We start from the raw sequence: 27,854 nt of genomic DNA on the forward strand, positions 1-27,854 counted from the left end.
AATTTCTTCATAAAAAATAAGAAAAAGCTAATAATTCCAGGTTGTCCTCGGACTGGCCCACAAATTTAAAAACTCATGTTGTTGAGGTAATTTACTTCTTCTGGGACCTAGAAATACCACTGATGACCAGTGCTAACTGTTCAAAGGCACAGTTTAATTTACCAGGGAGAAATTAGTTGCTAAAAATATTTTAAGCAGGTGCAAATTCGGGGTACCATATGTAATCATAAAAACGTTTTTTTTTTTATTCAAATTCTCTTTCCATTAAGGTATTCGTGAAATTTGTGTCTTGTTGTGGCTTTGAAAGAGCATTTTTAGTCTATTTACATTAAATAAAGTCAAACCTGCTTCTATAAATTATTATAAATGGTCCTAATGTACACTTGTTTTTTTTTACCCCGGAATTGTTTTTTTTTTGCCCTTTCATCAGGGTAAAAAAAAAAACAGATTTTGTAAAATATTTTTTTTATTTTATAATAAAATTAAAAATCCTTTGTGTGGTTGGAAAGGTAGACCCATAAGCTTAATCAAAATGAAAAATTACACTTTTGTTGGGAAAAACAAAAGTTAGACAGACAAGTTAGCTAACATTGTTTTTTTTTACCCCAGGTGACTACATACTACAAGAAACATGGGTAAACTGACCCTTAAATTTTTATAGGGCCGCGAAATATCAAAGTATTTGCAAAAGGTCATTCAGACAAAACTTTTTAGAAAAGTTTAGGAACCGCTGTTCTAGAATAAAAACTGCCGTGCTAAAAGTTGCCTTTCAGGAGTATAAGTACACCGACAGAATGTGTTGGGCATAACTTACTTGGAGCCAGGGTTAAAGAATGGGCTGGGTCGATGTGCGGGAGACTGGGGAGTCCCACTGCTGTCCAAACTTACTTCCGACTCCGCTCGACTTGACAGCACCTCTGATGCACCGTCACTGCAACAAATACATTATTTTTTCACCCAAAATGTAACAATATTGGACCGGCAAAACATTACATTATCCTTTTGTTATGTAAAATAGACAAATATATAATAATAAGATAAGCAAATTGGCGGTATCGGTATTTGTTTACAATAAATAAAAATATATTAAACGACTGATCCTACACAAATTTTTTGGTTTATATTTCATAATTTTTGTTGTTAACACCACTTACATGTTATCCGCCACCACGATGTAGGCGTGTGGAACCAGTCCGTCCTTTCCCTTGTGGCTTCCCTCCCACCAGTCTTCCGACGCCCGTCGGTACAACGTCAGGCTTTCACCCTTGAAAAAGGTCAACTCGCGGTCGGAGCGCCCCTTGTAGTCGTACTTGGCAAGTCCTTCCACTATTTGTTCAGACTCTGTGTCGCCATTGACATTCGTTATAATTAAGGTATTTGGGCTTAACGGGCGTATGTGTCATGTCCGCCAAACAGAATATTTATTTGCAAATTGAAAATCAAATAAGCCAAGTCAGCATATTTTGAGAAACAACTTTCTTTTAAAAAGCGACGCTGAAAGTTTTGTGTAAACTTTCGCGTAATAACTTCCAAAAAAAGCAAAAATACTCAGTCGTGGCTATTAATTGGCTGGATTACCGTAATTTATAAAAACAGGCGTTTCCTCGTTTATACATATAGCGCTTGACACCCAGTGGCGTATCCAAGGGGGGGGATTGGGGGTTCGGACCCCCCCCTTTTCGGAAGTGACATTAACGTTTATTGTTCGTTTTTGTCAGGGTTTACCTCACCGTCCGAAGCTGCGTGTTTTTTTCAGTGTAATTGGGTCACACGTCTTGTTAATGCGAAACCAAAATCAAAGGCAAAACGCCTTTTTCGTTTCTTGTTTGGTCGACCGTAAACGCAGGATATTTTTTTGTCTTTCGCCTTTCGTTATTCGTTCGGGTTGGCTGATGAACAAGTGGGTGTTCGACAATTAATAACAGTCAATCAAGCGGTCGCTGTAATTAATCGGGCCCGCTGCCTCTTTACCAAACTATACACGAGTCCATTTTAAATACTTTTTGAGTATTTTAACTACGTAAGTGCGAAAAATTTTCCCGCTTCGCGCGAATGTTCTTTTTACGTCCGGTTTTAATGTTTTGATGCTGTCTATTGAACTAGATTAACGCTTCTCTACCGTTGCGCCGTGGAAGGCTGCCAAGTGCCTCGCGGCCAAACGGAAAACGTATTTAAAAATATTGGACATATATTTTTTAACATTTCTTTTATTTTTATTTTCGGCAATGTAATAAAAACTTGCAAGAAATTTTAAACAATGCCATTTTTCCCCCCCAAAAAAATCGCGCTCGCTTCGCACGCCAGGTGTGTACTCAGTTAAAAAGGTTAAAAACACTGAACTAGATTAACTATTGAAGTGGCGTTTTTGCAGATGTTGCGCTAATGAAATAACACCGGGGAAAAGCGATCTTCGTTTAGTATTGCAGGTGGCGAAAGACGTGCTTTTAATTTAGCGTAGTCCCGTAAATGGATTTAACAAAATCGATCACATATATTTCAAGGACTTGTTTTCGTTTTTCTCCTGAAGTTAACGATTGTACACTAAGCGGTTTCGCAGCTGGCGCCTGGCAGGAGTGTCAACGATGTACGTGTGACGTTGTGTTTTGCGTCTAAAAGTTTGCTTTTGCTGGACGTTATTTGGCTGTTTCTGATGATTTTTTTATTATTATATTTATGACGTCATTACAATCGCTGTTTTATGACGTCATATCTGTCAACATTTTATGACGTCATTTACGTCAGACGGAAAAACGGGGAATTCCCGAAGTTGAAAATTCGGGACCCCCCCCTTTTTGGATTTCTGAATACGCCCCTGTTGACACCACATTTGTAAAAGTAAGAAACTTGCTTTTTAGTTATTTTTTACTAACAACGTTAATTTCCTACCGTCGTCGCTGACGCTGGAGTGCGCACTATGCGACGCTGCGTTTTCAGCGGTCGCGTTTTCGCCATCAGGTGGCGCACCGTCCGGTACCGTGGAGATTGCGTCATCGGCTTCAAAGTCCTCTGACGTCATCACCTTCTCGTACTCCGGACCGTCCAACATAGAGGGAAAAATCTCTTCTTGGTGAAGCACGATTGTCTATGGGGTAATAAATAAATAAATTCGCTGCAATGACAAAGCGTATGAGTATTGAATATTGTAAAAAAAAGTTGGTGTTGTTCATTTATGAAAATAAATTCAGATATGACTGTAAAAGAACCATGACAGTATGGAAGAGAGGGGGATTGCTCGACGCTTATGTTGAAAGGGACAGCAAATCCGGCGAAATATATATTGTATATTGTCAACATTGAGTTAAAAAGTCCATTAACTAATCTACCTTTGAAAAACAAATGTTTGTACTAAAAATCATCTCTAAGACTTTAACAGTACAACAAAACTAGAAGATTTCTAAGAATCGTACCCTGATTTCTATATTGCTAAGCAAATATAAAGTCCTAGAATTAGATGGTGTTGGATGAAGTCTGTTGAGTACAGATGTTTAGAATAGAAAGTCTATAGCTATATTTAAGAATACTAGATTTTAAACCAAATTAAGAAATCAAGGATATCAAAAGTATAATATACAGAGCTGTTCAGTGATAACAAAAAAAATGCAAAGATGTGTCAGTTGCGGGATAATATATTATGAATTATGATATACAATTGAGCACTTGGTTGTGGAGAACGCAATAAATACAGATTTACTATTGATTTTACTGAATAAGCAAGCTGTGGCATCATGCGCAGTATCGCTTGATGTTAGTCCAACTTAAGCATGAGTAACATCAATGCGTAATACGAGAAAGATCAACAAAATATTAGATCGCTTAATGTCGCAATCGATACGGCCTAATTCATGCGGTGTTTAAAGGTGGACATTTAATTTTCCTCTCCCTGGCTAAAGCGTAACAGCTCAGAGGAATTTAAACAAATCGATTATGAAACTAAGGTAGAAACGGCAAGTCTTAACTGTGTTGTGTCAGCGTCGATTAAATAGTCGCAAGGTAAGTCAAGTATAGTGATTTACACGTTTTGCAACGTTCGGAAAGCTGGTTAAACAATGAAAAGGAGAAGTTTTTAGAACATGTCGATGACGAACCTTAATAACTTCGTTGACGTTTGCCTGGCAAGCGACCTGGTCACAGTTGTCTGGGACTGGCAGGAGAGTTGGTCCGAAACACACGGCGATGTTGTAAGCGTCCATCATGTTTTCGTCGCTATTCTGCGACAAACTGGAAAACAAAATGGTACAAATCACTATTTGCGTCGCCTTCGATTGTTATTTTACTTTGCAGTTTAGCCATTCAACTAACCGCGTGAATGTATTAAGAACACAGTTTTATGGATAAAACAATAACATTCAATTACATACAAACAAAAAGGATAAAAAGGTCACAAACATTACTACTTTGAAAAATATACATCACTTGGAAACTTACTGATTGAGAAAGGCGAAGAGATACCGCATGACGATAAGAACAGATTCAGGGATGTTAAGGATAATTTGTCGGATTTTGGTCACACGATCATCCATGCTTACAATATCTGTTGAAGAAGGTACAACAGTTAGTAGCAAGCCAACCTACTGTTTTTATTAGCACTTAGGGGCAAATGAACGATTGGATGGGAACACACAAAATCCCAGTAAAGTAACAATATCCGAAGCATAATAACTATAATACCACAAAACCGGCAGTAATATGTACTGAGAAAGAGGAGGTAAATTAGTCGAACTGCGACACAAATTAGTTAATACCAAATTATTAATCGGAATAAGGAGTTTAAACGTCACCAGACTGTTTGCCCTTGTTTAGGGTTAGGGCTAGACAATCGGTGGGTTTAGAATTCGGGTTAGAGTTTACATTTTCTTGGGTTTATTTGATAAACTTTTTGGCAGCATACGTGGTTGTTAAAATTTCGTTCTAGACGCTAGTCGTATTCTGACGGGTGTATGTCTTTATCCAACTATTAGCTATAAGGTCTATTTTGGTCTTTTTCCGAACTTCGATTGTAATCTCGGTCTGCGGGCCGGCAGAAGTTTTACTGCAGGCCGAAACAACTATTCTATTTTACCAAATTTATTTAGCATGGTCATGAAGAAAACTATGGTCACGACCAAGGGCGTATCTAGAAATCTAAAAAGGGGTCTCAGTTTTCTACGAATTCCCCCATTTTCTGTGTGACCTAAACGACATCATAAAAGTGTGCACACTGCACACGTACGACAGTCAAAGTAAACCACTTTTTTTTGACAATCTGTATTCGTTAAAGAGGTCGTTCTTACACCAACACCCGATTTTGCACAGACTGTGAACAGCCATTAACGTTTCAAGTGAGAAAAGTAAGTAAAATGCGCACTGTTTACTTTTAATTCTGTGTACATTAACAATAAATTATTCTTTTCACTGACGTATCGAATGCACACGTGCCGATCAACCAACGTGGCGAATAGAGAGAAATCCGCCCTAAGGAGAAAAAAATGTCTTGCCATATAGGATTGACTCCGGTGGAAACATTGGAACATAGTGTTTTGCGTATGATTTTGATTACGCATTACCTTGAGACGCTTGACCCAATTACATTAAAACATCTCCACTTCGGACGGTAAGGCGACATTTCTTATGTTTTGCTTGACCATAGGCCTACATAATTGCTGTAACGTTGGGCGAAAACAACAATACGCATAGTTTAGTTAGGCGTATAATGGTTAAAATGTGATAGACCAATCCAGGGGTAGACAATTTTTTCATCTCGCGAGTCGCATTTTAAAATCCAGTTACATTAAGAGTCGCATAGAGTGGTTCACGTATGGTGACTCCCTGCAAGGCCAGAGTACGCGGAATAGTTGTGGGACTACACAGTGAGTTTGTAAAAACATGGTCGCAAACAGGGGCGGATCCAGTGAGAAGGGGTCACAAGAACATGGTTCCCAAAACTATATTTTTTGCAAACTTCAATTTTGTATTTTTTTATATTTTTTTTACTATGTTTATGTTCCGATATCTGTTAATTTAGAGTATTAGACTATAAAAAAAAAACGTTATTTTGAGCAATATGCCAATTTCTTTTATGTGCCACCTTTTAAATCGAATGTTGTATCTATTCAAACAACATAAAGGACATTATTGCGCGCTACCCACGATTAAACTGAATTTGGCAAAAAGATTAAACTGAATTTTACCTTATGCGGCGCAATTTTCTGTGGGTTTATTGTGACAGTTGTACAATTTTGAGTTTAGCAGGCCTGCCCTGAGCATTAGGACATTCAAAAAAATGGTCGCATTTAAATGGATCCCCGTCGTTGCCAACAACAATTAGTCGGGAAATCGATTAGGCGCGCCACTCGAGCGACAACAAATTACTCACGAGCGCATTTTTCCAGGTCCTCGAAAACGTACTGCGGAAATAGCTTCTCGTCCAACTGGCGGAAGTAAAGTTTCAGGAGACCTGCAACCGAGTTTATGTCGGCGTCATCCTCCCTTTCGCTGATCGGATCCTCACCCGCCTCGAACAATGCCTTCATCTCTGTGATTTCCTGTGCAAAACATTATTTTATAACCTACAAGACTGTTGAGTCATATCGCAAAGCACGATCTATAAACTGACATTGAACGAATTGCACAACACTTTAAAAAATGACATGCATAATAAACAAGAAATTTTTTTGTCAAATCGCAAAACAGGTTTGCGTTTTAGTAAAGAGGTTGTCTTTTGGTCGCCAGCTCACCTGGTGGGATCCAGGTACTCTGAAAATTCCCTGGTGGTGCAATCCATAAAGGTTGATAACACGAACACAACTCTCCACAACCAATGGAATAGAACGTCCAGATTCCTGGTGAATAGGATGTCAATACATAAAACACATTTTTCAGTTATCAACACAACAAACTTAAAGCATTTAGACTACTTTAAATAACAATGTGTCTACCTCAGCGGTTCCCAAACTGTGGCCCGTGCGTACAACAGTTTCAGAAGGTCCGCAAGGAGAATAAGTAAGTTTTTCCACGTTAGGCTTTAGCAAATGAATTTAAACATTATCTGTCATCGTTATTGTCTTTAGCTACCGTATAAGCTTTATTATTCGATCATATGGCGTGTTTTTTTGTCTTTTGTGACATCATAAAGCACCTATTATGCCGTACTGTACTACCTGAAATCAGCGAATCGTTCGCATTAGTTAGGAATTTGTTATTACAAAGAATCGTGACTGTACTAGAGTACTACATGAAACATGGGTTAACTGATCCTTTAGAAAAGTTTGTGAACCGCTGGTCTACCTTTTAAGCCTTTTTACATTAATCCATCACATTTTGTTATATATAGCCAAAAATATATACTTAGATATCATAAACTAATGTTAGTATTGAATCAACAATAAACGGTAGGGCGCGAGACTGTGTAGTTGACAAGCACCATGCGCAAACGTTCCACTCACCTGTAGCTTCCGCAGCGACCTGCGTGGTCTGCATTGGGACATAATAATCAAAATACCAGCGAAATAAAAAAACAACGGTCGCGCCCTACATGAGGTGACAGTGTCTTTGCTAACAGTGTAGCAATCGAAGGCGGTATTATATTTATGGAAATGTAATACAAAAACCTATTTTAATTGCTTCTAATATTTTTTGCTTCTTAAGAAGAATAGGTATTAGGTCCTTGAAAGTTGGTTTTAGGTAGCAATTTGTAAACAAATGGTCTAGACCAGAGGTTTTCAACCTATGAGCCATGGCCCAGTAGTGGGCCATGACGCTGTTTTCAGTGGGCCACAGAGCTTGGCATACAGAGATATCAGAAATTATGTTATTATGAACACATAAGAGTCCGACAGATAAATACCAAACACCTCGACATAATGTTATGTTTGTGACATTATTTATTTTTACAATGTGTTAGACTTCATGCCACCCAACGTGGAAGGTTCTCCAAACGTAACAATTGCCTTGCTTACGTATTATTCTTTGTTACGTTTATTGTTTTGTTTGCGAGCAGTAATTTTGCCTGGTTTCGGACAGTGCTCCCACTGCTCCACAACCGGTGTGCCGCGACATTCCCGTAGGTGTGCTACTTGTGTTTCAGGGTAATTTTGAATCAGTCGAAATAACGAGAAAAATGTATATCTCATCAAGGTATTTTGACCTTATGCAATATTCCAGGTGTAAATTTATTAATTTCAATAACAATTAAAACTTTTTTAAAACCTATGTTACCTTCTATCGTCATAAATCGAATACTGACTTAACCACCAGAAGCTACCAGCAGTATAAAAATACAACAATTGTTTTTAAAGTTTACACCAACGTGGAAAGGGAGATTAACCATGCGCTCGAAATCCCTAAATTATCATTGTAAATATATAATTGGAATTTTGTGATAGTATAATTAGTCTTGGAGTTGTTTCGAAATATATCTGAAGCTACAAAATACAAAGCACAAATGTCCAGTTTCATTTTCCAAATGCTATTAAAAGCCCTCTGTTTTTCGTCAGCTATTGCAAGGAAGGACAATTTTTAGGACTTTGATTAGCTTCAGAAACTTTCAGAAAGTCTGTAAAGCCGCAAAATTAGAAAATAAAAGAATGTAATACGCAAAATTTTCGGCGCCTTTGGCGCATTTCATTATATGTTCCTTTTTCTATTGGCCGCCCATGATATTTGCTGCCTCGCTTTATATATTGAGCTACGCGCCTGGGCGGCCCCAAGCCACGCCATTAAGTATCGGGCGACGTAACACTTTTAAAATAATGTACAAGCTTTATTAATTCATTGTGTTGTTTGAAACTTGGTGTTTTTCATTAAACGTTAATAGTGGGCCATAGCCATTTTTCAACTAATTTAGTGGGCCATGAGCAAAAAAAGGTTGAAAACCCCTGGTCTAGACTCTAGAGAGTTTTTTAGGTAAGGTCTGCAAAATTTTGTAATTTTTTTCCAGAGAATTTAATTGTGTGTAAATGTTGTTACATAGAGTTATATTAGAGTGTCGCAAAACAGGTCTTTGGTGGCGGTGGTTGCCGCCGTTAAGGCCATTAGACTGAAGTTATGCTTCGACTATTGATTAAAAACAAAAATTATGGTGACGTTATAAACAAGACTGGTTCACTGAAGCAAACAGAATTAAAGCAAATGTTAGACTGGCAGTTGCTTTTTATCCTTGTACTGCTAATTTTTTATATTGTTTGTTTATTTCTTAACATTTTTTTGTTCAGCAAATAGTAAACGGCGACCTCCCCAAACAACCTTTTGTAAACCCCAGGTTGGGAACCACTGCCCTGATAGCATGTAGTCGTTTAAGAAATAGTAAAACGAACGTAATAAAATTGTTGGCCAACAATATCAAGGCAAAAACAGTTTTAAGGAGCAATTGGATAGGTCTCCTTAGAAAAAGGCAAATACATTGTGAGTGTCAGAATGACACAGAGACGAATCAAGGACACATTAAATATTCATGTAGACTGTAGCTAAAGATTGATATTGCGGTCGGTATGAGCTGAATGCTTTTACATAACGTCATCCTAGTACAAAGTACCAGCTCATATATGGAAACACAAAATCCGGACAACCCTCTTGGGATATATGAAATTTGCTTTTCGTTTCTCGCTTGGGATAGAGCAAGGCATAGTTATAAATATGTCCATGTAAATGTGGGACTATAGTTGCTACACGGGCTTATTTCAAATAATAACGTCACTCAATAAAGTAGGTGCAGCCACCGATACAAAATTGAAGAACCACAGAGTATTTTCATTACCTTTACACTACAAAGTCAGTGATATACAGTCGATCTATTTCCATAACAAATTAATTTAACACTGCAATTTTTTGTTTGATGCAGTTCCCAAGTGTGATACACGGGAGCGTTTGTCTGTGCTCATAACACGACTTGACTGATTACCTTTAAATAGGCCTGCAGGTTAGTAGTGAAATGCCCGGCCGTGGTGGCAACGTTGGCGTGTTTTGAGCGCCGTCGGCGGCCCAACTGACGTTTGCTGGGCTTCGGCAGAACCCGAGGTGGCCCGATCCTGAGTCGTTGACAACCAAGCAAGACGCACAAGGACAGGACAGAGGAAACAAAATATCACATGCTGGATTAGTGCTCGGCCATATGACTGATGAAAACTATCGTGCTGTTGCAATCATAACATTTGGAGCAAATATTCGTTTAAAAGTAGTAGCTGTAGTTAGTGTTTATCTCGCCAATGCTTTTTTTAGAAAGCGGTTAAAATTGTAAACAATTTGTTGTCTTAGCAAACAAATGCATTTGAACTGTTGTCGTTTTAAAGGCTATCGATTAGAATCGATAGACAATACGCAGTGAACCATGCAAGGGCGTAAGTAACCAGAATTAATCAAGCGTTAAGGCCAAACTGTCAACCAATCACATGCAGCTAGTGACACGGCAAATTGAGGACTGATACAACATGGCGCTCAATCATTGTATTCGTTGGTCTGGGACGTTAGCACTAGGAATCGGGGGCATCACGGTGGTTTATAATGGCGTGGATTAACGGGATATCCAATAGTAGGACGCTTCGCAATACATTTGCAGTTTCATGGTACCAACTTAATTGACAATAAGACAAAGGTAACATTCCCTAATTTCAGTGATAATTATTTCACAGAAACTAATTTATGACAAAAAAATAAATTGCACTGCTCAATTATTTTCTATCAGCCAGAAATATAACTAAATACTAGGCGATAATTCTCTATAAGCAGATACAGTGCATATACTTATTACTTAGTCTTGAATTTTGTAAAAGTTTTATTTTAAAATATTTCATATAAAAGGTTAGATAGTTTATCATTTAAGTTTAATACCAAACATCTTTGTAGATACGTGCTTATATATTGTCATCTGACATTAATTCATAATACGTAACTTACCTAGCAAAAGTATCCGAGTCGCCAACAGGAACTTCTAAAAAAAGTATTTGTTTAAAACTGACAATAAGATTGGTACAGCACTAAACTATGTTAGCTAAACAGTCCAGTCATATATACCTCACCGGGGGGGAGTAAGTACAAATTTTATCGGGTGTGAATTGGATAAAAAAATAACGAAAAAATGTTTATAATGTCAATCCATTTAACTTGGCAATAAATTATGTTATTTCTAAACTTATTCACACCTTCTTCCAGCGCCTTTTCGAGAATTGCCCGCTTAACATCGAGTCGGTTAAGCTGGCTGCTCTTCTGCAAATACTCTTGGAATTTCTAAAACAATAAAATGTCAACGTTAGCAGTGCTTTTCCAAAACACCCCGTGCCGACATCACAAACAACTCGACGAATTCTCAGGTTAACTTATCACAATATCATATGTTCACAACAGTTACGTCACAGCGAAAAGGACGCAAGGGGAACATTGTCGAGTGTAACGTTACCTGTCTACGCCGAGAGAATCGTGTAGCGTACTTCAAGGCATGTCAGAACCCTTAGTAAAACTGTTGTGGCCATCATACTGAACACACACCTCGGCCACTAATGATGGTGCAATTTGCTTTTTGTCACGTAGTTTTTAATACGGCTACGACAGCAATAGTTGCCCTTTCACTTTCGTTTTAGTGACGTAGTTTCAGATGTTATAATTACCTACATTGTTCAAAAGTGTTGCTACATGCTTTTGCCCAACAATATACTGACAAAACCGCGATCATATTTTTGAAATGGCGAAAAAAATACTTGTTCATAAAACAAATCATTATGTACATCTTAATGCTGTCAAGGATTAAAATGTATTTGATCTTATTGTCTTTACTGATGAAAAGAATCTTTGCTTTGTCAAGAAGCAGTATTTCTCTACTTAATATTGTTTTTCTTGTGGTGAAAGTTGAGGAGAGCAACAAATAAGGCTTGTTTGGGTCGAGATTTAAAAGGATTGCAAGTTTCAAATCGTTTAAAATAAATAAAAAGTACAATTGAAATAACCTGCAAGTAAAACGCCTCGGTATCCATGATCTTTCCTCTGACTGCTCCCACATCCTTATTGCCGTATGGCGGAGGGGTGGGTGCAAACACCATCACAGGAACACCAAGAGACCCTGGCGTATCCTTGGGAACTCCCCTGGAGTGGGAAAAGGGTGATGTGAGGTCGTGAGTTACGCTAGCGGCAAGTTGATTGATCGAACTCAAGGTGGCTCCAACGGTTTTATTCATCTGGAAGTTAGCATGAAGCAGTTGAACAAACTGTCACAACTATAATTATTGTGTAACCAAAAAAAAAACATATGTCAGCAAAAAAGATGCAATTTTACAACTAATGCACCAGAACAATACCAACAGCTACTCTTAAATTTCATTTGTATATTAACTACGGATATTTGAATATTCAAACCTCCTCTTCGTCAATTTTCATCTGTGCGACGGTGCGCTCAATTTCGCTGCATCGCTTATCGACTTCCTTGTGCAGCTGGGGCAGTGCAAGCGATAACTGCTTCACTTCGTCCTCTGGTTGCCCACAGAATGTAAAGGTGGGAGGTTGCGCAAACGCGTTGCTATTGTTTTCCAAGAACCTGACAAAGTGATTGAGGCCACGTTAGGAAGGACGACGTGAACTAACGCAACGGAAATGCAGGATAGTTTTCATACTGGAGGTCACCAAGCAGCTTTCGTGAAGCAGTATGTGGCTTATTGTGCGAAACTTTTTTTCATAATATCAAAAGTACATAAAGTAACTGCAGGAAAACCATTTCTTAGTTTTATTTAAAGAAGCGTTTAATGATTTCAAAAAATATGATAGGTTACAAAAAATATATAAAAAGTAGACAAACAACGTTAGATTTGAAATATACAAAAATAGGTAATGACAGCTTATTTAAGTTAATTCTCTCGAAAGTTAAAGTTGCACGTTCTAAAATCTAATAAAAAAATTGTGTGTGTTACAAACTATGATCAAACAGATTAAATAAAGGCTGTGGATTTGTGACTAAAAACGATATTAACCCGAAACAAACGGATTTACTTTGTTCGGTCTCGGTTGGGTTCGATTTCATCCACAGACTTCCGCAACAGATCCAGACCGTTCAAGCGAGATTTAGAAGCAGAACTTTCGGTTTCGCACACAGCTTTCCACATTCGTTGAATAGAGCTATGGTAACCAATTCCCATTGTCTAGGATAAAATTAAATTTTGAAAACACACTTTTATAAAACAAAACTGTAACATAACAACTGTATTTACAGGCTTAAAATATACACACCACAACACTAAATATTCAATACAACATGAATAATATTTGGTATAGAATTTAGAAAAAAACCTTTGATGAAACTAATGAAGTATTACTTAGGCTAAAAATGTAGTAATACACATTACACAGTTTTCCCCAGCAATATAAAATAATAAAAACTTGAGTGGCACAAAAGGTAAGCAATATTAAATTATATAAAAATGAAAAAGATATATGTGTAGCAAACCTCCAATAGCCTGTCAATATCGGAGCCATAGTATTTTGAGAGTGTGGCATTTGTAGACTCAAGCTGAAGAATGTATTCGTTTCGTGCTTTCACTGACTTCAGTTTACTTTCAGAAAACTTCCCAAGTCGCTGCAAATAGCAAGATACAAATTAAACAAAACACCAGTCAAACAAATGTTTTTAACAAGATACAATTAAATAATAAAAAAGGTGAAACCTAATTTAAGATACCTAATGGATTTAAAACCAAAAAAAAATATTACTCCGAAAAATACCTTTTCCTTGAGTTTTTCTAGTTTTCTAAATGATGTTGATCTCTTTACTTTGTTGTCCAACTTCGGGGAGTCTACAGATCGGTCGTTTCTTTTGTCAAACTATAAAGTTAAAGTGTAGAACTTGTGTTACAAAATCGAGATTATATTTTATTGAGGAAAGAACACAAAGAGTAGTTTATTTAATAGTTTACAGAAACTTCTTTAAACTCAACTATACAGTAAACTAAAAGTAAGATTCACCTGTTTTTCAACCTGCTTAAGTTTTTGTTCAGCTTGCATGCACTCTGCCCAGTAAACCTGATAAAGCTGCATTGCTTGGTAAAGCTTCTGTAGATCCTGAAGCAAATCCCCATGGCAGTCTGTTGCTGCTATTTCTCGGGTCTATAAAATCACAGATATTTAGAAACTTCAGAAAGTTTTGAGGCAATCATACTATTTTAGATATCAGCTACACAAAATTGGTTCATACGCTCTTTTTGTACCAGTATTTTCTTTCTGTATTAGACTCTCCATTTAATAAAGCTAAATTAGTCAAAGAAGATTAACTTAAGGTTCGACATTTGCCATACTCTACCCATTTAAATAAATGTTTTTAAACTGTCAGACAGGGGCATAAAAAAACCTTTTTGTGCAGCCTTCCAGCATCTTCTGACACATTCTGTAAACGTGGAATAATGTGTTGCACATAAATGTTGGCCAACATGCTGTGATCTTTGCTTTCACGCTGACATTGTTCCAACATTTGAAACCAACAGAGGACCGTCGACTGAAGGTCCAAATCAGGCTGTTCTTTTCTGTAATATACATATATATATCCTTTTACACAGATGTATTTTAAACTCTGAATAATAATGTTTATCTACAGACAAAATACTAACAGGATACTAAAAATCCCATTTTCACATTACCTATAAATGAACAACAAATCCAAATGCTAAGCATTTTGTAAACGTTTAGTAAGTAATAAAACATTTTAATGCTATATTTCCTAGTGAAGTAATGTGTCATGCCCGTGTACACAGAAAACTTACAATTCACTACATTCTTCTACTAAAGAAAAGTGCACCATCTGATTTATTAAATGCCTGTTTTTAGAGTTTCTAAAAAAAAAGTAATCAAACGTTCAACTTATTTATAAATGCCTTTGCTTTACTAAATAACTTAAATCACTAAAACTGGGTTATTGAATATATATGGGTTAAATCATTAAAAAAATTAGACACACCACAGGTTGTATCAACATAAACAAATAGTAATTACAATAACAAACTGTTTAAACACATACAAATGTTCAACATACTTTATGGCATACAAATTCCTCTGTTTGGTGAGATATTTCTCACTAAGTAGGTCAAGCTTTCTAGCATATTCAGTTTCAATCTCCGACTTGCGTTTAAAGAATTCCTGTATGTCACTGATTAGGGCTACTCTTGATTCTGTATGTTGATCGAAGCACTTTAGCTGCTCATTCAATTGTGTCCGAATTTCTATAAATATATAAATAATAACAAATAATTAGGCACAGTCAAAACACATAAAAGGAAATTCGACACAAATATGTTGTAAGATTCTCAAATTGGAGAAAAAATTAAAGTAAATATGTGCTTCTACTAAATATCAAAACAATCTTACACAATGTTATTTTAGCATAGACTAGAATCAAGATTGGCAGTGTGAATAATATCTGTAATACATGTGGTTACATTTCAAGTATGCTTTTCAAAAGAGCACCCTTGTCAAGTGACAAAAAATTCTCAACCAGAGCCCTCTGGGCATTTTACAAGACAAAAATGAATCTACCATCGTAGAGAAAAAGCTAAACAGTAAATGCCAATGTGTGGTGATAAGATCAATATTTAGCAGCTGAACCATAGAATAAGGTTCAAGTCATGGAAAAAACACTTAAATTATTTTATTTTGAACAGAATTGTTCTTCAGTTAAATTGTTTATCTGAGTTGGTATTATACAAGTTTTTCATAAATTCAAAACATATTAAAAACCAACTTGCAAATCAAACACAATAAGAATGTTTTCATTAAAGCACAATTGAAATCTGAAAACCATGCAGCTGAGGGAATACTTGAAGCACTTTCAAGCCCTTAACAAATACCACAGAAGGCTACTCAATTCAATTAGACTACTCCAGACTGACAAAATAAAAAGGTTGAAGTGTAACAAAAGAACAAAACAAGTTAAAAGTTAAGTGAAAATTAGCAAATTCAAGGTAAAAAATGAACTCTGTTATTGTAAATAGTTTATTATCCATGTCACATGATTTTTTTATAAGATATGTTCCATCATTTGCTGCTTTGAGTACATAGCTGCAGACTTGGTGACTCTAACAGCTTGCAAACAGCCGGACGTTAGGCATGCAACGTGCAACCACGCATTACACAACTTGCACAACGTGGCGCTTGTGTGTGTTGATTAGCCAGGAAGTAAACAAACTAAAAACTATATAAAATGCCTTATTTGTTTTTTCTTTAGAAAACTAAGTTCATAAAAAATCTGGTAAGAAGTGCTATAGTGTGAATTGTTCTTGTTTGAAAATTATTTAACTTTAAATCACACACTAATTTTGAAACTTCGTGTTTGCTTACAGTCTTACACCATCTAAATACGAAAATCAGGTGCATGCCTTCTAGATGTAAAGTTATAAAGTGGTGTCATATTGCCATTTTTTTCCCAACGGCGTGGAATTTTAAGTACCAAAAACATGAAAAAAATAAGCAGACCATATCCATATGGCTCACTTACAATACTTAACCGTACCTATAACGCAACTCGTCGTTAGAGTGAAATTAAGTTGCAGTCGGCGATTGTACAACGCTTCATATACGAACGCATATAAACGTTGACATCCAGTGCGTGTGTGCATACGAACATTAAAACATGGTTTAGAAATCAGCCAAGTAGCAAGTTTACATCCTTGGAACATATTAATCGGCTTCCTATTTATGAAACGGTCAGGCACACAAAGACGATGTCTGTGCCTTCATAAGCCACATACTTTGCCACATACATCAATTTGGCTTGGTATTGCCATCTTGTCACCAATGTAACCGCATTCCACTGTTTTACTCTCGCAATTAACTTTACGCATTTATTTTACAAAGCTTTTTCGCAGTAACGGTTAGGATATAATCTAACCACGGATGTTGCGTTTGATACATTCCAACGTACTTAAATCAATACCATAAAAAGCGTTATTTGCTCGAACGCCGAAAGTCTTTATGTACTTTAAATCATTAATCGTAAGTGTGCACTGCGAAGTGGGAATGAAAAGCAGACATACAAGCGTCCGTTTAGTACACAATCAACTATTTCGTAATTGGGTCAATTAACACGTTGCTATAATGACACAGTTCATAACCGCGAGGTGATGCCTGTGACAGGCGGCTGTGTCGAAAGGACGCTTTATTGGTGACAAATGCTATGAAGCTATAGAATGAGATGAATACAAATTACAAATTAACGGAGACTGAATTTTATGCCTACGTTTGTTCAGCAAACTCCAACTAACACGACCTATTTAAAATTTGTTTATATGTTTACTTGAAATACAAGTTGAAATGCTCGTAGAACAAATTTGTGAATTAATTTAATCTAAACACTTTTTGAGAAAAATTTACCGTGTGAAATCTGTTAAAGTGTTAAAAAAATTAGGCCAAAACAAAACGTGACAAGTAATGCGTATTGTTAAGCACAGATCTGCAGCTGGTGACGTTTATCCGGCAGCACGATGGTTTCAAAAGCATGGTTGATGATCTGCTATTAGCAAGCTGTATGTGGTGCTCAAATGTCACAAAAAACAGTGTTTTTTCATAAATATATGTAACGTCCATGTACTGTAAGAGATGGCCTACTTACTTAGTAGCAGGTTCACAGATAATAACGAATTCGTTGGGGAATATCGGTTAATCCCTAAAGAGAGCAAGGCAACAAAGGTCGACGAATAGCTAAGCGCGCTCTGGCATTATGCTTAAATTTTAAAACAGATGCGGCTGTTGATCGAGTAACCGGTTGTTCGCCATCAGCGCACGAAAAATACGACAGTAATTCATTTCCAACAAACGAGCGGCTGAACAAAGCGACACAATAAACGACTGCAAAGCACGTTTTCGTAAATAAAGTGCTATTGCAAAAACAATTCTATCGAAATATTTTAGAGAAATATCATTTCTATAATTTTAGATTCAATTTTTTTATATCTATCAACCAAAGACGCCGATTTTGTTTATCGCCGAGGTGCATAACGTTTTCGCCTAGCTATGACGTCACAAGACGTCTTTTTACCGCATAGCACTTAATTTTATCATTCCTTGAAAACCGCGTAAGCGTAAAGTATTGCGAGTTGCGACTGTTGTACATTTTGGGGATTGCCTCTCGATTAGTCGAACTCGGTTACATTTTAAAGAATGACGGTCTTTGTGATACCACTGTAAACTTCGTAATTCATCACCTAAACTATTTCAAGTACTATTTATTAGGCAGACATTTTGCTGAATTAACAAGTCGAAGTTGTAATAAAGAGGAGCATCATATTGGGATCTAACCTACTAAATAAATTATTCATGATAAACGTAATAAGTTTGCATTTTTTGACACTTGAGTTTGATAAAAGTTGAATTGTTAAAGCCACTATATTATAAGGTGAATTCTTTGCATTGCATTAGCGAGTTTAGTCTAACAAAATAAACAAATTCCAGGAATCACTTTTTTTCCTCTCGCATAAAAGCGCTGGTAATCAGGCTTCACGACTAGTCATGTACGATTCCTCAATACTATTTTTCTTTGCCGACAATCGTTGCAGCTCTCCAACTATTCCTGTTGTAATGAACCGCATTGATTTGTAGGCCACCAAATTTGTAGAATATTTATATACTTTGCCAACTTTGTTTTTGGTGTTCGTCGAACACTTTAAAATCAACAAGTACAGCCAATTGAGCATACCTTTTCTAAGAATATTAAAAGCGTCATAAGCTAGTGAAACATTTTTTTACATTAAGCGACCTCTCAAAACGGTAGACATTTAGATAACTCAGTCTGCTTTATTTCAAACATATTCAGCGAATCGGATAAATATTTAGTGACATTTTTATGACTTCATAAAAAGTTGGCGAGCTGCAAAGATGTTAGGCCAAATAAAAATAGAAGTGGCTAACCGTACAACTTTCGGCGAGCTGTAATCATTATTTATGGCAAACCTTCTTAGTATTAGTCAAAAGAAAAAAAATTTTCTCGTTGAGAAAATTTTTCATCGTGGCCATAATGGTCCTCCGTAAGCATTAACAGAATTAGTCAGGATTACAGATGTATTGCTTATTGTTTGTGGGGGGGGGGGTATTCGTCTAAAGTTTCTGCTAGGGGTAGTAGGAGCACCCTAAGTAACCCAATTTAGGCGTTCATGGTAACAACAAATACTTTATTTACTGTAAACCTATGTACCATCTCTTCGTGATGCACAAATCATGGCCAGACAGAAGTCTGGCGCCCTACAATCACTTTCCGAAGGCACGTCATTAACAGGCCTAATGGAAAAATGCAGTTGCGGGTAAATGTCAAGCACCTTGCGTTTCACGCAAATTCAGGTCCACTCTGTTTTGTGTTGTTTTATGTTGTATTATGTACACACTTTGGGACCGGGCGAAAGCGAGAACGACCAGGGGATATGTGTTTAAAAGCCTATACACGCATTGCCGATCGCGGGGTACTTTGCTGTAAAGCTGGTTATTGCGAAATTCGATAGCCCGATGACAGTGCCATGTTTGTCAAGAACGTCTGGAACAAATATCATTTTCTTGAAAGTTCACATACTATAAATTGGCGTGAATTTACACTTAGTTAAGTATATATTGGACAAAATAAGGACGTAACACGTAAGTAACATTTCTGAAATAAGAAACAATTAGTTTTCATAGATGTAGACCTTAAAAAGGGCATATCTTACAAATAAGGACGTTATGAAAGCCCTTCAATAAACTTGTATACGTAACAAATCCCTCTGTTTGCTGCAAACAATTTAAAACGGAAAACTGTCGACAATTGTTGTTTCTTAATTTATCACAACTAATAACCCAGGATATTTCAAGCTAGTTACAGTAACAATAACAGTTATGAATGACGTCCATTTTCCCAATAATGGTATTTTGGATAGTTCGATCAACGTAACTTTGCAAACGAAATCTAATTTACATTGTGTGCCAACCAATCTTAATTGTTTTATAGTTATCGTGCTAAAAATAGTTTTTTAGAAATCTTAGTTTTACATATTGTTTCTTAGTTCACTAGTTTAATTTGTGGTTGGTTTACGACTTCACATTTTACGACTCCCAAGTGGTTAAGTATGGCTAATAAAGTTGCGAGCTGGCTCATCACCCTTTGAACATAAAGATACGACTTGCTTCTGGCTGCTCTACGTACGCAAGTTCGGTCACCTAGTTTTATTGTACGGGAAAGCAACGCAAAAAGCGTCCCGCCTGTGATTGAAAATTACGACGCAAATGCTCAACAAATCAACATACATCTTATAAATATCGCAGAACTAGATAGTAAACACAGAAATCTATTAATTACTTGTAGTGCTTTGATGTATTCATTCTAGTTATCTAGTACAATATACACAACATCGCATGTTATAAACCTCCAGTCCAAATGTAAATCATCTTGAAGCACACGTCAATTGGAAAAAATAGCCACTTGGGTGATTTAAAGTCAGCTGGTTTAGTCGTGTATCAAATTAAGCTGAACTGGCGTTTGATTGACAGGACTTCAAGCGTTTAAAAACGGCGTCCAACTGTGATATTCATAGCAGCGTGCCAAACATTTCGGGAGATCTTTTTCACTGGCCCTCACACAAAACAATAGCTTCCAGGTTACGCCTCGAGCTCAGCATAAAAGCAAAACCAATCAACCATTACCGGGAGTTGTGCAAACGCGTGAGTTGAACTACTCACGGACACTTTTCCTGCAGTGCATTTTTTATTTGAAGACTTTGTGAACAACATATACGCTTGCTATCACGATAACCTTAAACACCAAAACACAATATATCTGTTTTGGGGGTATTTTGGAATACATTTATAATCCAGAATATAGCTTGCTCATTTGTTTGTTAGGTGATAGTTGAAGCATTTAAATCAACACAGAAACAATAACAAAATTAAAAAAGTATGTAATATTCTGTATCAATGGCAAAATTAAATAGAAATAGTGTTGTTTACCAAAATTTAGGACATTCAGGTCTGTGAAAAGGTTCCAAACTTATGACACTCATAAAACATTTTTTTTATTTGTGTAGTACAGGGGTGTGCAACCTTTCATACAGCCAGGCCAAATATGTGTATTCGGATTAGACCACGGGCCACTTGCATATATCTTGTCGACTACCCGTTTTAGTGACTACAATAGAAAGAAAACCGTTTCGTTTTTAGTTTATTGAGATTCAACTAAAAAGCTTTAAAATCTGAGAGCTTTGAAAGGCTTGCTTTCCCAACCACAAACCACCCTATCCAGGTTCACTTGAATTTAAGAGCTGGCAACCCGAGGTCTATTTTCCAGGTGTACTTTAGTCAGTTCTGAGCGATGAGGGGATTTCATGAACCCCAGCTTAGAAAAAAATTGTTCACACACCTACGTTGAATCGAACAATGCAATCTTTGAAGTAACAACTTTCTCAGCTGTTGAAACTTATTTAGATCGAGATGATCACGCGAAAAAAACTACTTTTTAGCTGCGCAGAGAGAAATTTGTTTCTTTTTTTTACAACTCACATGAACATTAAAATTGATTGAAAACAATTACATTTGAAATGAGTTAAAACGATCAAGCTGCTATTCTTTATTATGCTTTATATTACTATATGGACCACAATATTAAAATCATTTCAAGAACAAAAAATTCGCAGCGCTCAGGGCAATCCATACATTCAACTTTCACACAACCCGTACACTTTCCGCAACAGCATCCAAAACCCATTTTTGTAGTTTTATCTTGTTATCAGGCCACATTACTTTGGAATTACTTTCGTGTTTTGCTTCCGTCAACCAAGGAATTTTGCTATAAAGTTTGACTCAAAACTATAAACAAACTATTGTAATTAACTGTTAAGCTACTGCAGCAATAATTCCATGGTTGTTTTAAAACAATGGCACTACAAAAGGATATCGTTTAAGGCGATTTTATTCTTGGAAGAATTATAATTTGCTTTAATTTTAGGTGAATCGCTTCTCACCTCATACTATGGTTATTTTAATGAACCAAAAATTTACATGCTATAAAAGGTGACCTAAAGTTAGGAATTGTCAGAAAGTTTCAATATTTTAACAGTTGTCCAAAACAGTTGCCTAAATGTTTCGTGTTGCAGGCCAAAAATCAAAGCACACCGTGGGCCACATATTGTGGTTTTTCCGCGGGCTACATATTGTTGGCCAAGCGGGCCGCAGGTTGCACGCCCCTGGTGTAGTAGATTCAAACACTTGCTTAATTACCTGCATGGCAACATAACAATATTGAACACAGCTATCAAGCGGGTCATTCCATTGCTACTGGCACAGTGGTGGCACCCTATTTCATAGATTTTTTTAAAATTTCATATGTATAATCTCCCTGCAATTCTATGAAAAGTGATACCAATTTTACCGAAATTGGTCAAGTACTTTTTGAGATATCAGCGACTGAAAGTAAGCAGATTCTAAAAAGATATATTGTTGTTTGTTTTTGTATCACTACAGGCCACCAAGTGGCTAGTTTCACACATGACTATTTGTGATCAGTCATGCATGACAAAACTTTGATCGCTTATAGCGAAAAATACTCTACTTCGATTTTTCTGCAACTTAGCTTAAATGAAAGGTAAATTTGTTGGCTTTCTAGCTTCCAAATATGAAGTGGGATATTTGATTAGAAATTACAAAATTTCATTGCTTTGTAATAGATTGCGAAAAAGCTTTATGACGCACTATTATAATGTATAATTATGAAATGTGATTGTCTGGTGCTTCCAAGAAGTCAAAAAACTTATAGAAATCTGCTGGTACAGCAATGCACACTAGAAGCCAATACATAGACCAATAATTTTAATCAATGTATGGCAAAATTACTATTAATTTTAATGATTTGCGACTGAAAACTTTATGCACAGTCAGCGCACAATACTACTTATACTAACACAGAGGAGGATTCTATACGATGACAAAGAGAAAGATATTATACGATGTTAAGTACAAGTATATATGTATATTGGAAGACCTCTCATATTCAAGTAACAGACTACCAAGAGCTTAAATCTTTTGCAATGTTATTGCAAAGCACCGCCCGTCCTTCAGTTACACCTTCAGTTACTTCAAATATTCTTTTGTGTTTTCATGAGAGCCACAAACATCTAGCTATATGTAAAAAACTAGTAAATTGTGCAAGGCTATTTATTTTGTTCTCATTTAAAGGACAGAACATAATGTGCATTACATTTAATTAGTTAGGTTTGCACAAATTTGATTACAAAGTTCGGTTAAAAGAATTGGGCCTTTCGAATATAAAGAGATTCGCTAGAAGAAGGAAAAAAATTTGCTACTATGAGGAATAAAAAGAAAATATAGAGTTAGGAAAGCGGTTGTGGCCGCTTGCAATTTTATTCAGATCATGCTGAGAAATGATAGCTTACATTTATCTGCAAGCAATTCAGGTTCCCGACCCCTGAGTTCACAATATTAACTGTACAGTATGTTCTAAACAGCCATTATTACTAAGTACTAATTAATAATACATCTAAAGATCTAACACTCATTAAGGTTAAAAGTTGGTGGAAATAAGCTTCGGTGTGATTTCAAATCCGGACTGAAACTAGCTGCAATTCATACTGCCTCAAGTTACAAAAACTTATAAAGATGTGTGGGACCAGTCACACCACTTTTTTTAAATCAGGCTTCCATCAGACTTGAAGATGTGGTATTGTCCTCTTAATGTTAACAAAACATGACATGCAATGTGGCACAAAACATGATCAAATGGAAAAAAGTATTGGTCCTGCTTTTGAGGCAAACCAAAGTTTATTTCCATCAAATTTTCAACCTTAATAAGTGATAGATCTTTAGATGTATTATTAGTTATTACTTAGTAATAAGGGTTACTTGGAACATACGGTGCAGTTATTATTGTGTAACTGAAGGAAGGGCGGTGCTTTGCAATAACATTGCAAAAGATTTAAGCTCTTGGTAGTCTGTTACTTGAATATGAGGTGTCTTCCAATATACATATATACTTGTACTTAACATTGTATAGTATCTTTCTCTTTGTCATCGTATAGAATCCTCCTCTGTTAGTATAAGTAGTATTGTGCGCTGATTGTGTATAAAGTTTTCAGTCGCAAATCATTAAAATTATTGGCAATTTTCGCCATACATTGATTGAAATTATTGGTCTATGTATTGGCTTCTAGTGTGCATTGCTGTACCAGCAGACTTCTATAAGTTTTTTTGACTTCCTGGAAGCACCAGACAATCACATTTCATAATTATACATTATTATAGTGCGTCATAAAGCTTTTTCGCAATCTATTACAAAGCAATGAAATTTTGTAATTTCTACTCAAATATCCCACTTCATATTTGGAGGGTAGAAAGCCAACAAAATTACCTTTCATTTAAGCTAAGTTGCAGAAAAATCGAAGTAGAGTATTTTTCGCTATAAGCGATCAAAGTTTTGTCATGCATGACTGATCACAAATAGTCATGTGTGAAACTAGCCACTTGGTGGCCTGTAGTGATACAAAAACAAACAACAATATATCTTTTTAGAATCTGCTTACTTCGGAGAACTGATATGCATTGGCATTTTTTAGTTACCATTTAAAACACCTTCATAATAGGTCAAACAAAATTTTCAGTTAAATGTTATGCATGAGCGATCAGCCAATTTTCAGTCGCTGATATCTCAAAAAGTACTTGACCAATTTCGGTAAAATTGGTATAACTTTTCATAGAATTGCAGGGAGATTCTACAAACAAAATTAAAAAAAAATCTATGACATATGGTGCCACCACTGTACCAGTAGCAATGGAATGACCCAAGCAGCAAATCATAATCACGATAAAGTTGAGACTCCCACGGAAGGACATCAAATCACACTTTATCATAATACCAATGTTATATTAAACTCCAGCAAAACCCATTACCCACCAATAACACCAAATGAGGCTAAAAAATCCAGTGGCAACACAGCTGCGCCCTAACAATGTCCTTCAAACTAGGGCGATCAATCTTCGACACGAAAACGGCCTATACCAGACCCATGGCCCCCGATCGTCCCATACCCTCTTTATACAGTTTCAGGCGTTATTTTTGCCATTTAGGCCTTATTTCAATGTATTTAGGACTTATTTTGACAGGTTTATTTCTTATTCAGACTATTAAGTTCTTATTCTGTCAAGAACATTACTGCATATTTGGCTTTATTATGTCGTTGGTCTTTATACTATGGTATTATAGATTTTTCTGCTTTAGGTATTTTTTGTTGGTTTTGAGGTCTTGGTGTGTGTTCCCGTTATATTGTTGTCATGTCTCAACAACAAAATTGTGTCATCAGTTATTGTTAAATTTAATATTAAAAATGTTCACAGGGTTTAATTCTTTCTTCAGTATTTTATGTATTGCAATGCTGCACTTTTGCCACTTGCTTCAAAGGAACATGGTTTAAAATATGCGATGACACACATACAAAACATACTTAAAACTAGGGGTGTCCGATAATATCAGATTGAATCTGATATTTAATGCAAAGTCATAGTATTGATAGTTTGATACTAGCGTAGTATGATGTCAAACTAAATTTATAGAGGAATGTTATCCTTTTTGACCTTCCAATGCAGCAATTTTTACTTTAAAAGTTAAATTCATTGAAAAATAGTAGATTAACAACTGATGGTAACTAAACTTCTTACCGATAAAGCGGTAACTTCTTACCGATAATAGTATTGATAGTTTGATACTAGCGTAGTATGATGTCAAACTAAATTTATAGAGGAATGTTATCCTTTTTGACCTTCCAATGCAGCAATTTTTACTTTAAAAGTTAAATTCATTGAAAAATAGTAGATTAACAACTGATGGTAACTAAACTTCTTACCGATAAAGCAAATTTGGGCCTACTAACCTGGGAAATATTATCTTCAACAATTTATTTATTATAATTGGTTTTCGTGAGAATAGTATAGAAGTCATTGGTATGGCAATCAAATGTTGAATATAGCAAAATTTTTGACATATTGCATTCTTTTATCTTTTAATTTTTGTTTTACCATGCTTCTGAAATATCTTAACTCACTTCTTGAAATTACCTTATTTAATTTTGAATGAAACATATACAAACCATGATACATATATGGAACACCAAGCAATAGACGTACATTAAAGTAAAATTTTGAACAAAAAAACTTTAGGGGATCTATGGCACTCCAAAGGCAACAAAAGGTGTGTGCCAAGTAACTGATTTAGACAACTAGAAAAGTTCAAAACAAGCTAATAAGTGCAAAATTATTTAAATTACTATTTGTTATTTAAGGACACCATGTACTACTAAGAAAAAATAAATATTTTATTACCCAACAAAAAAAAATGATAAGTGAGTTTGATAATGCAAATAAAAACTAAAAATCAACCTTTGATCTTTGAGTCGCATTCAGAGAGCTGCTTGTCTTTCCTGGAGTTCATTATGGATAAAACTAGGAGTATTTAAAATGCCAGAAATCTTTAAGGTCCACAAGGTTAAGTTAAGGGAAATTGGATATAGCAGGTCATTTTTCCAATAAAGCACAAGTATCTGTTCCTGGTTGAAACATTTATTACTATGGCAGTGGCCTGAAAAATAAAATCATAAAGAGTAAATTAAATATTAATGCAATCTAGCTTCAAAGTCTTAAAATATCCACATAGATATTTATGCTTTGATCTAGCCCTGTTAAAGTAGTAGAGACCTATTTTACCAAAAAAGGCTTTTGCTAAAATAATTTGGCCAAATCAGGATCCTATACCAAGCAACATAAGTGAAGGGCTCTACGAGCAGGATTTAGTAGGCAATGGTTCTGCTATGTGTGTTTCTAGATCACCTCCAACCGAGCCTGCATAGCTTAACTAAAAGGAATGACAGTCCCTGTTTAGTGAATGCATACCTCACTGGAAGCCCATTTTCTAACCTTGCTTTGCTTGCAATACAATCCTGATTAGGTACTAATTACCTAACAATATCACATAGAAAAGTTGTTCTTGCGCAAACTTGTGTGCAAATAAATCCAGTTTAAGTGGGAAGTGCAAAACAAAGGGTTCGTTTATTTAAATAAGAAAATAAATTTCATTTTAAAGGAGACATAAGGTTTAGGCACATAACAGAGATTTTTATATTGCTCAAATGTACGGTTACGGTTACGCAGTGCAACATGCCATAGAATGCATTGTGTGTTTGGGCTAATGAGAGTTGCTTAGCACAGACAAAAACATAGTAAAAACTGTTCACACAAAGCACAAAAAAATTATTCTGTTTGAAAATAGATAAAATAGATAGATTTCTCTGTTAAAAAAGATAAAAATATAGTTTAAGAGGTATCGGCTGGACTCTCAATGCAAAATAAACATAATAAACATAGGAAAGTGCAAACAAAACTTGCTGTACATTCATGTTGTTAGATTAAAAGAGTTTTTGTATAAGACTCAATTCGTTACAATGTTATGATCATATTGCAAACAGGTTCTCATTGCATTGTACAACTGAAAAAGTAAATAAGTTACCAAAAATTTTCTTAAAAGAATCATTTTTTTTAAAAGAATTTTCTGTTAGAATAAAAAAAACTTTTGTAAGCTCCTGCCATATTTATTGTACCACACAAAGTGCATAGATTAAAGCTCAAATAGCTCTTATTGGTTATTGCTGCTTATCCAAAAAGTATACAGACAGTCCATCTTAACAAAACAAGGAATGCCATTCAAAAAACTTAACTTAAAAACTCATGAAACCCATCTTTTCTTACGAACTTCTGAATTACACAATTTATCACAGAATATGCATTACAAAGCTTAAAATGATTACAATCATCCATGTGGACAACCATCCTTGTATTGCAAGTATTCACCACCCAGTTAAGATAAGTGCAAAAACTGGGCATTTGAATAGAAAAACCTGTGTCAAGTAAATAAC

The 27,854-nt window shown here is 35.8% G+C and overlaps 1 protein-coding gene across 2 annotated transcripts in view; it reads right to left on the reverse strand.

The window, feature by feature from the left end:
- The window catches only part of LOC146138035 (SLIT-ROBO Rho GTPase-activating protein 1-like), a 33,149-nt gene extending 6,629 nt beyond the window's left edge, over nt 1-26,520 (reverse strand). For both annotated transcript variants that reach the window (XM_083393249.1, XM_083393248.1), the window contains exons 1-19: nt 26,326-26,520; nt 14,972-15,158; nt 14,294-14,465; nt 13,912-14,052; nt 13,672-13,770; nt 13,397-13,525; nt 12,943-13,091; nt 12,316-12,493; nt 11,910-12,137; nt 11,112-11,196; nt 10,867-10,900; nt 9,875-10,001; nt 6,714-6,818; nt 6,353-6,521; nt 4,426-4,531; nt 4,086-4,218; nt 2,887-3,082; nt 1,155-1,341; nt 815-931 (exon numbers count right to left, since the gene is read on the reverse strand). In XM_083393249.1, coding sequence (XP_083249375.1) covers nt 815-931; nt 1,155-1,341; nt 2,887-3,082; nt 4,086-4,218; nt 4,426-4,531; nt 6,353-6,521; nt 6,714-6,818; nt 9,875-10,001; nt 10,867-10,900; nt 11,112-11,196; nt 11,910-12,137; nt 12,316-12,493; nt 12,943-13,091; nt 13,397-13,525; nt 13,672-13,770; nt 13,912-14,052; nt 14,294-14,465; nt 14,972-15,158; nt 26,326-26,377 — 2,594 coding nt within the window. In that variant the 5' untranslated portion in view covers nt 26,378-26,520. The remainder of the gene's footprint in view (nt 1-814; nt 932-1,154; nt 1,342-2,886; nt 3,083-4,085; nt 4,219-4,425; nt 4,532-6,352; nt 6,522-6,713; nt 6,819-9,874; nt 10,002-10,866; nt 10,901-11,111; nt 11,197-11,909; nt 12,138-12,315; nt 12,494-12,942; nt 13,092-13,396; nt 13,526-13,671; nt 13,771-13,911; nt 14,053-14,293; nt 14,466-14,971; nt 15,159-26,325) is intronic.
- Nucleotides 26,521-27,854: the final 1,334 nt, after the last annotated feature.

This window comes from Ascidiella aspersa, chromosome 7 (assembly GCF_963924565.1).
Source record: "Ascidiella aspersa chromosome 7, kaAscAspe10.2, whole genome shotgun sequence".
Taxonomy (NCBI): Eukaryota; Metazoa; Chordata; class Ascidiacea; order Phlebobranchia; family Ascidiidae; genus Ascidiella; species Ascidiella aspersa.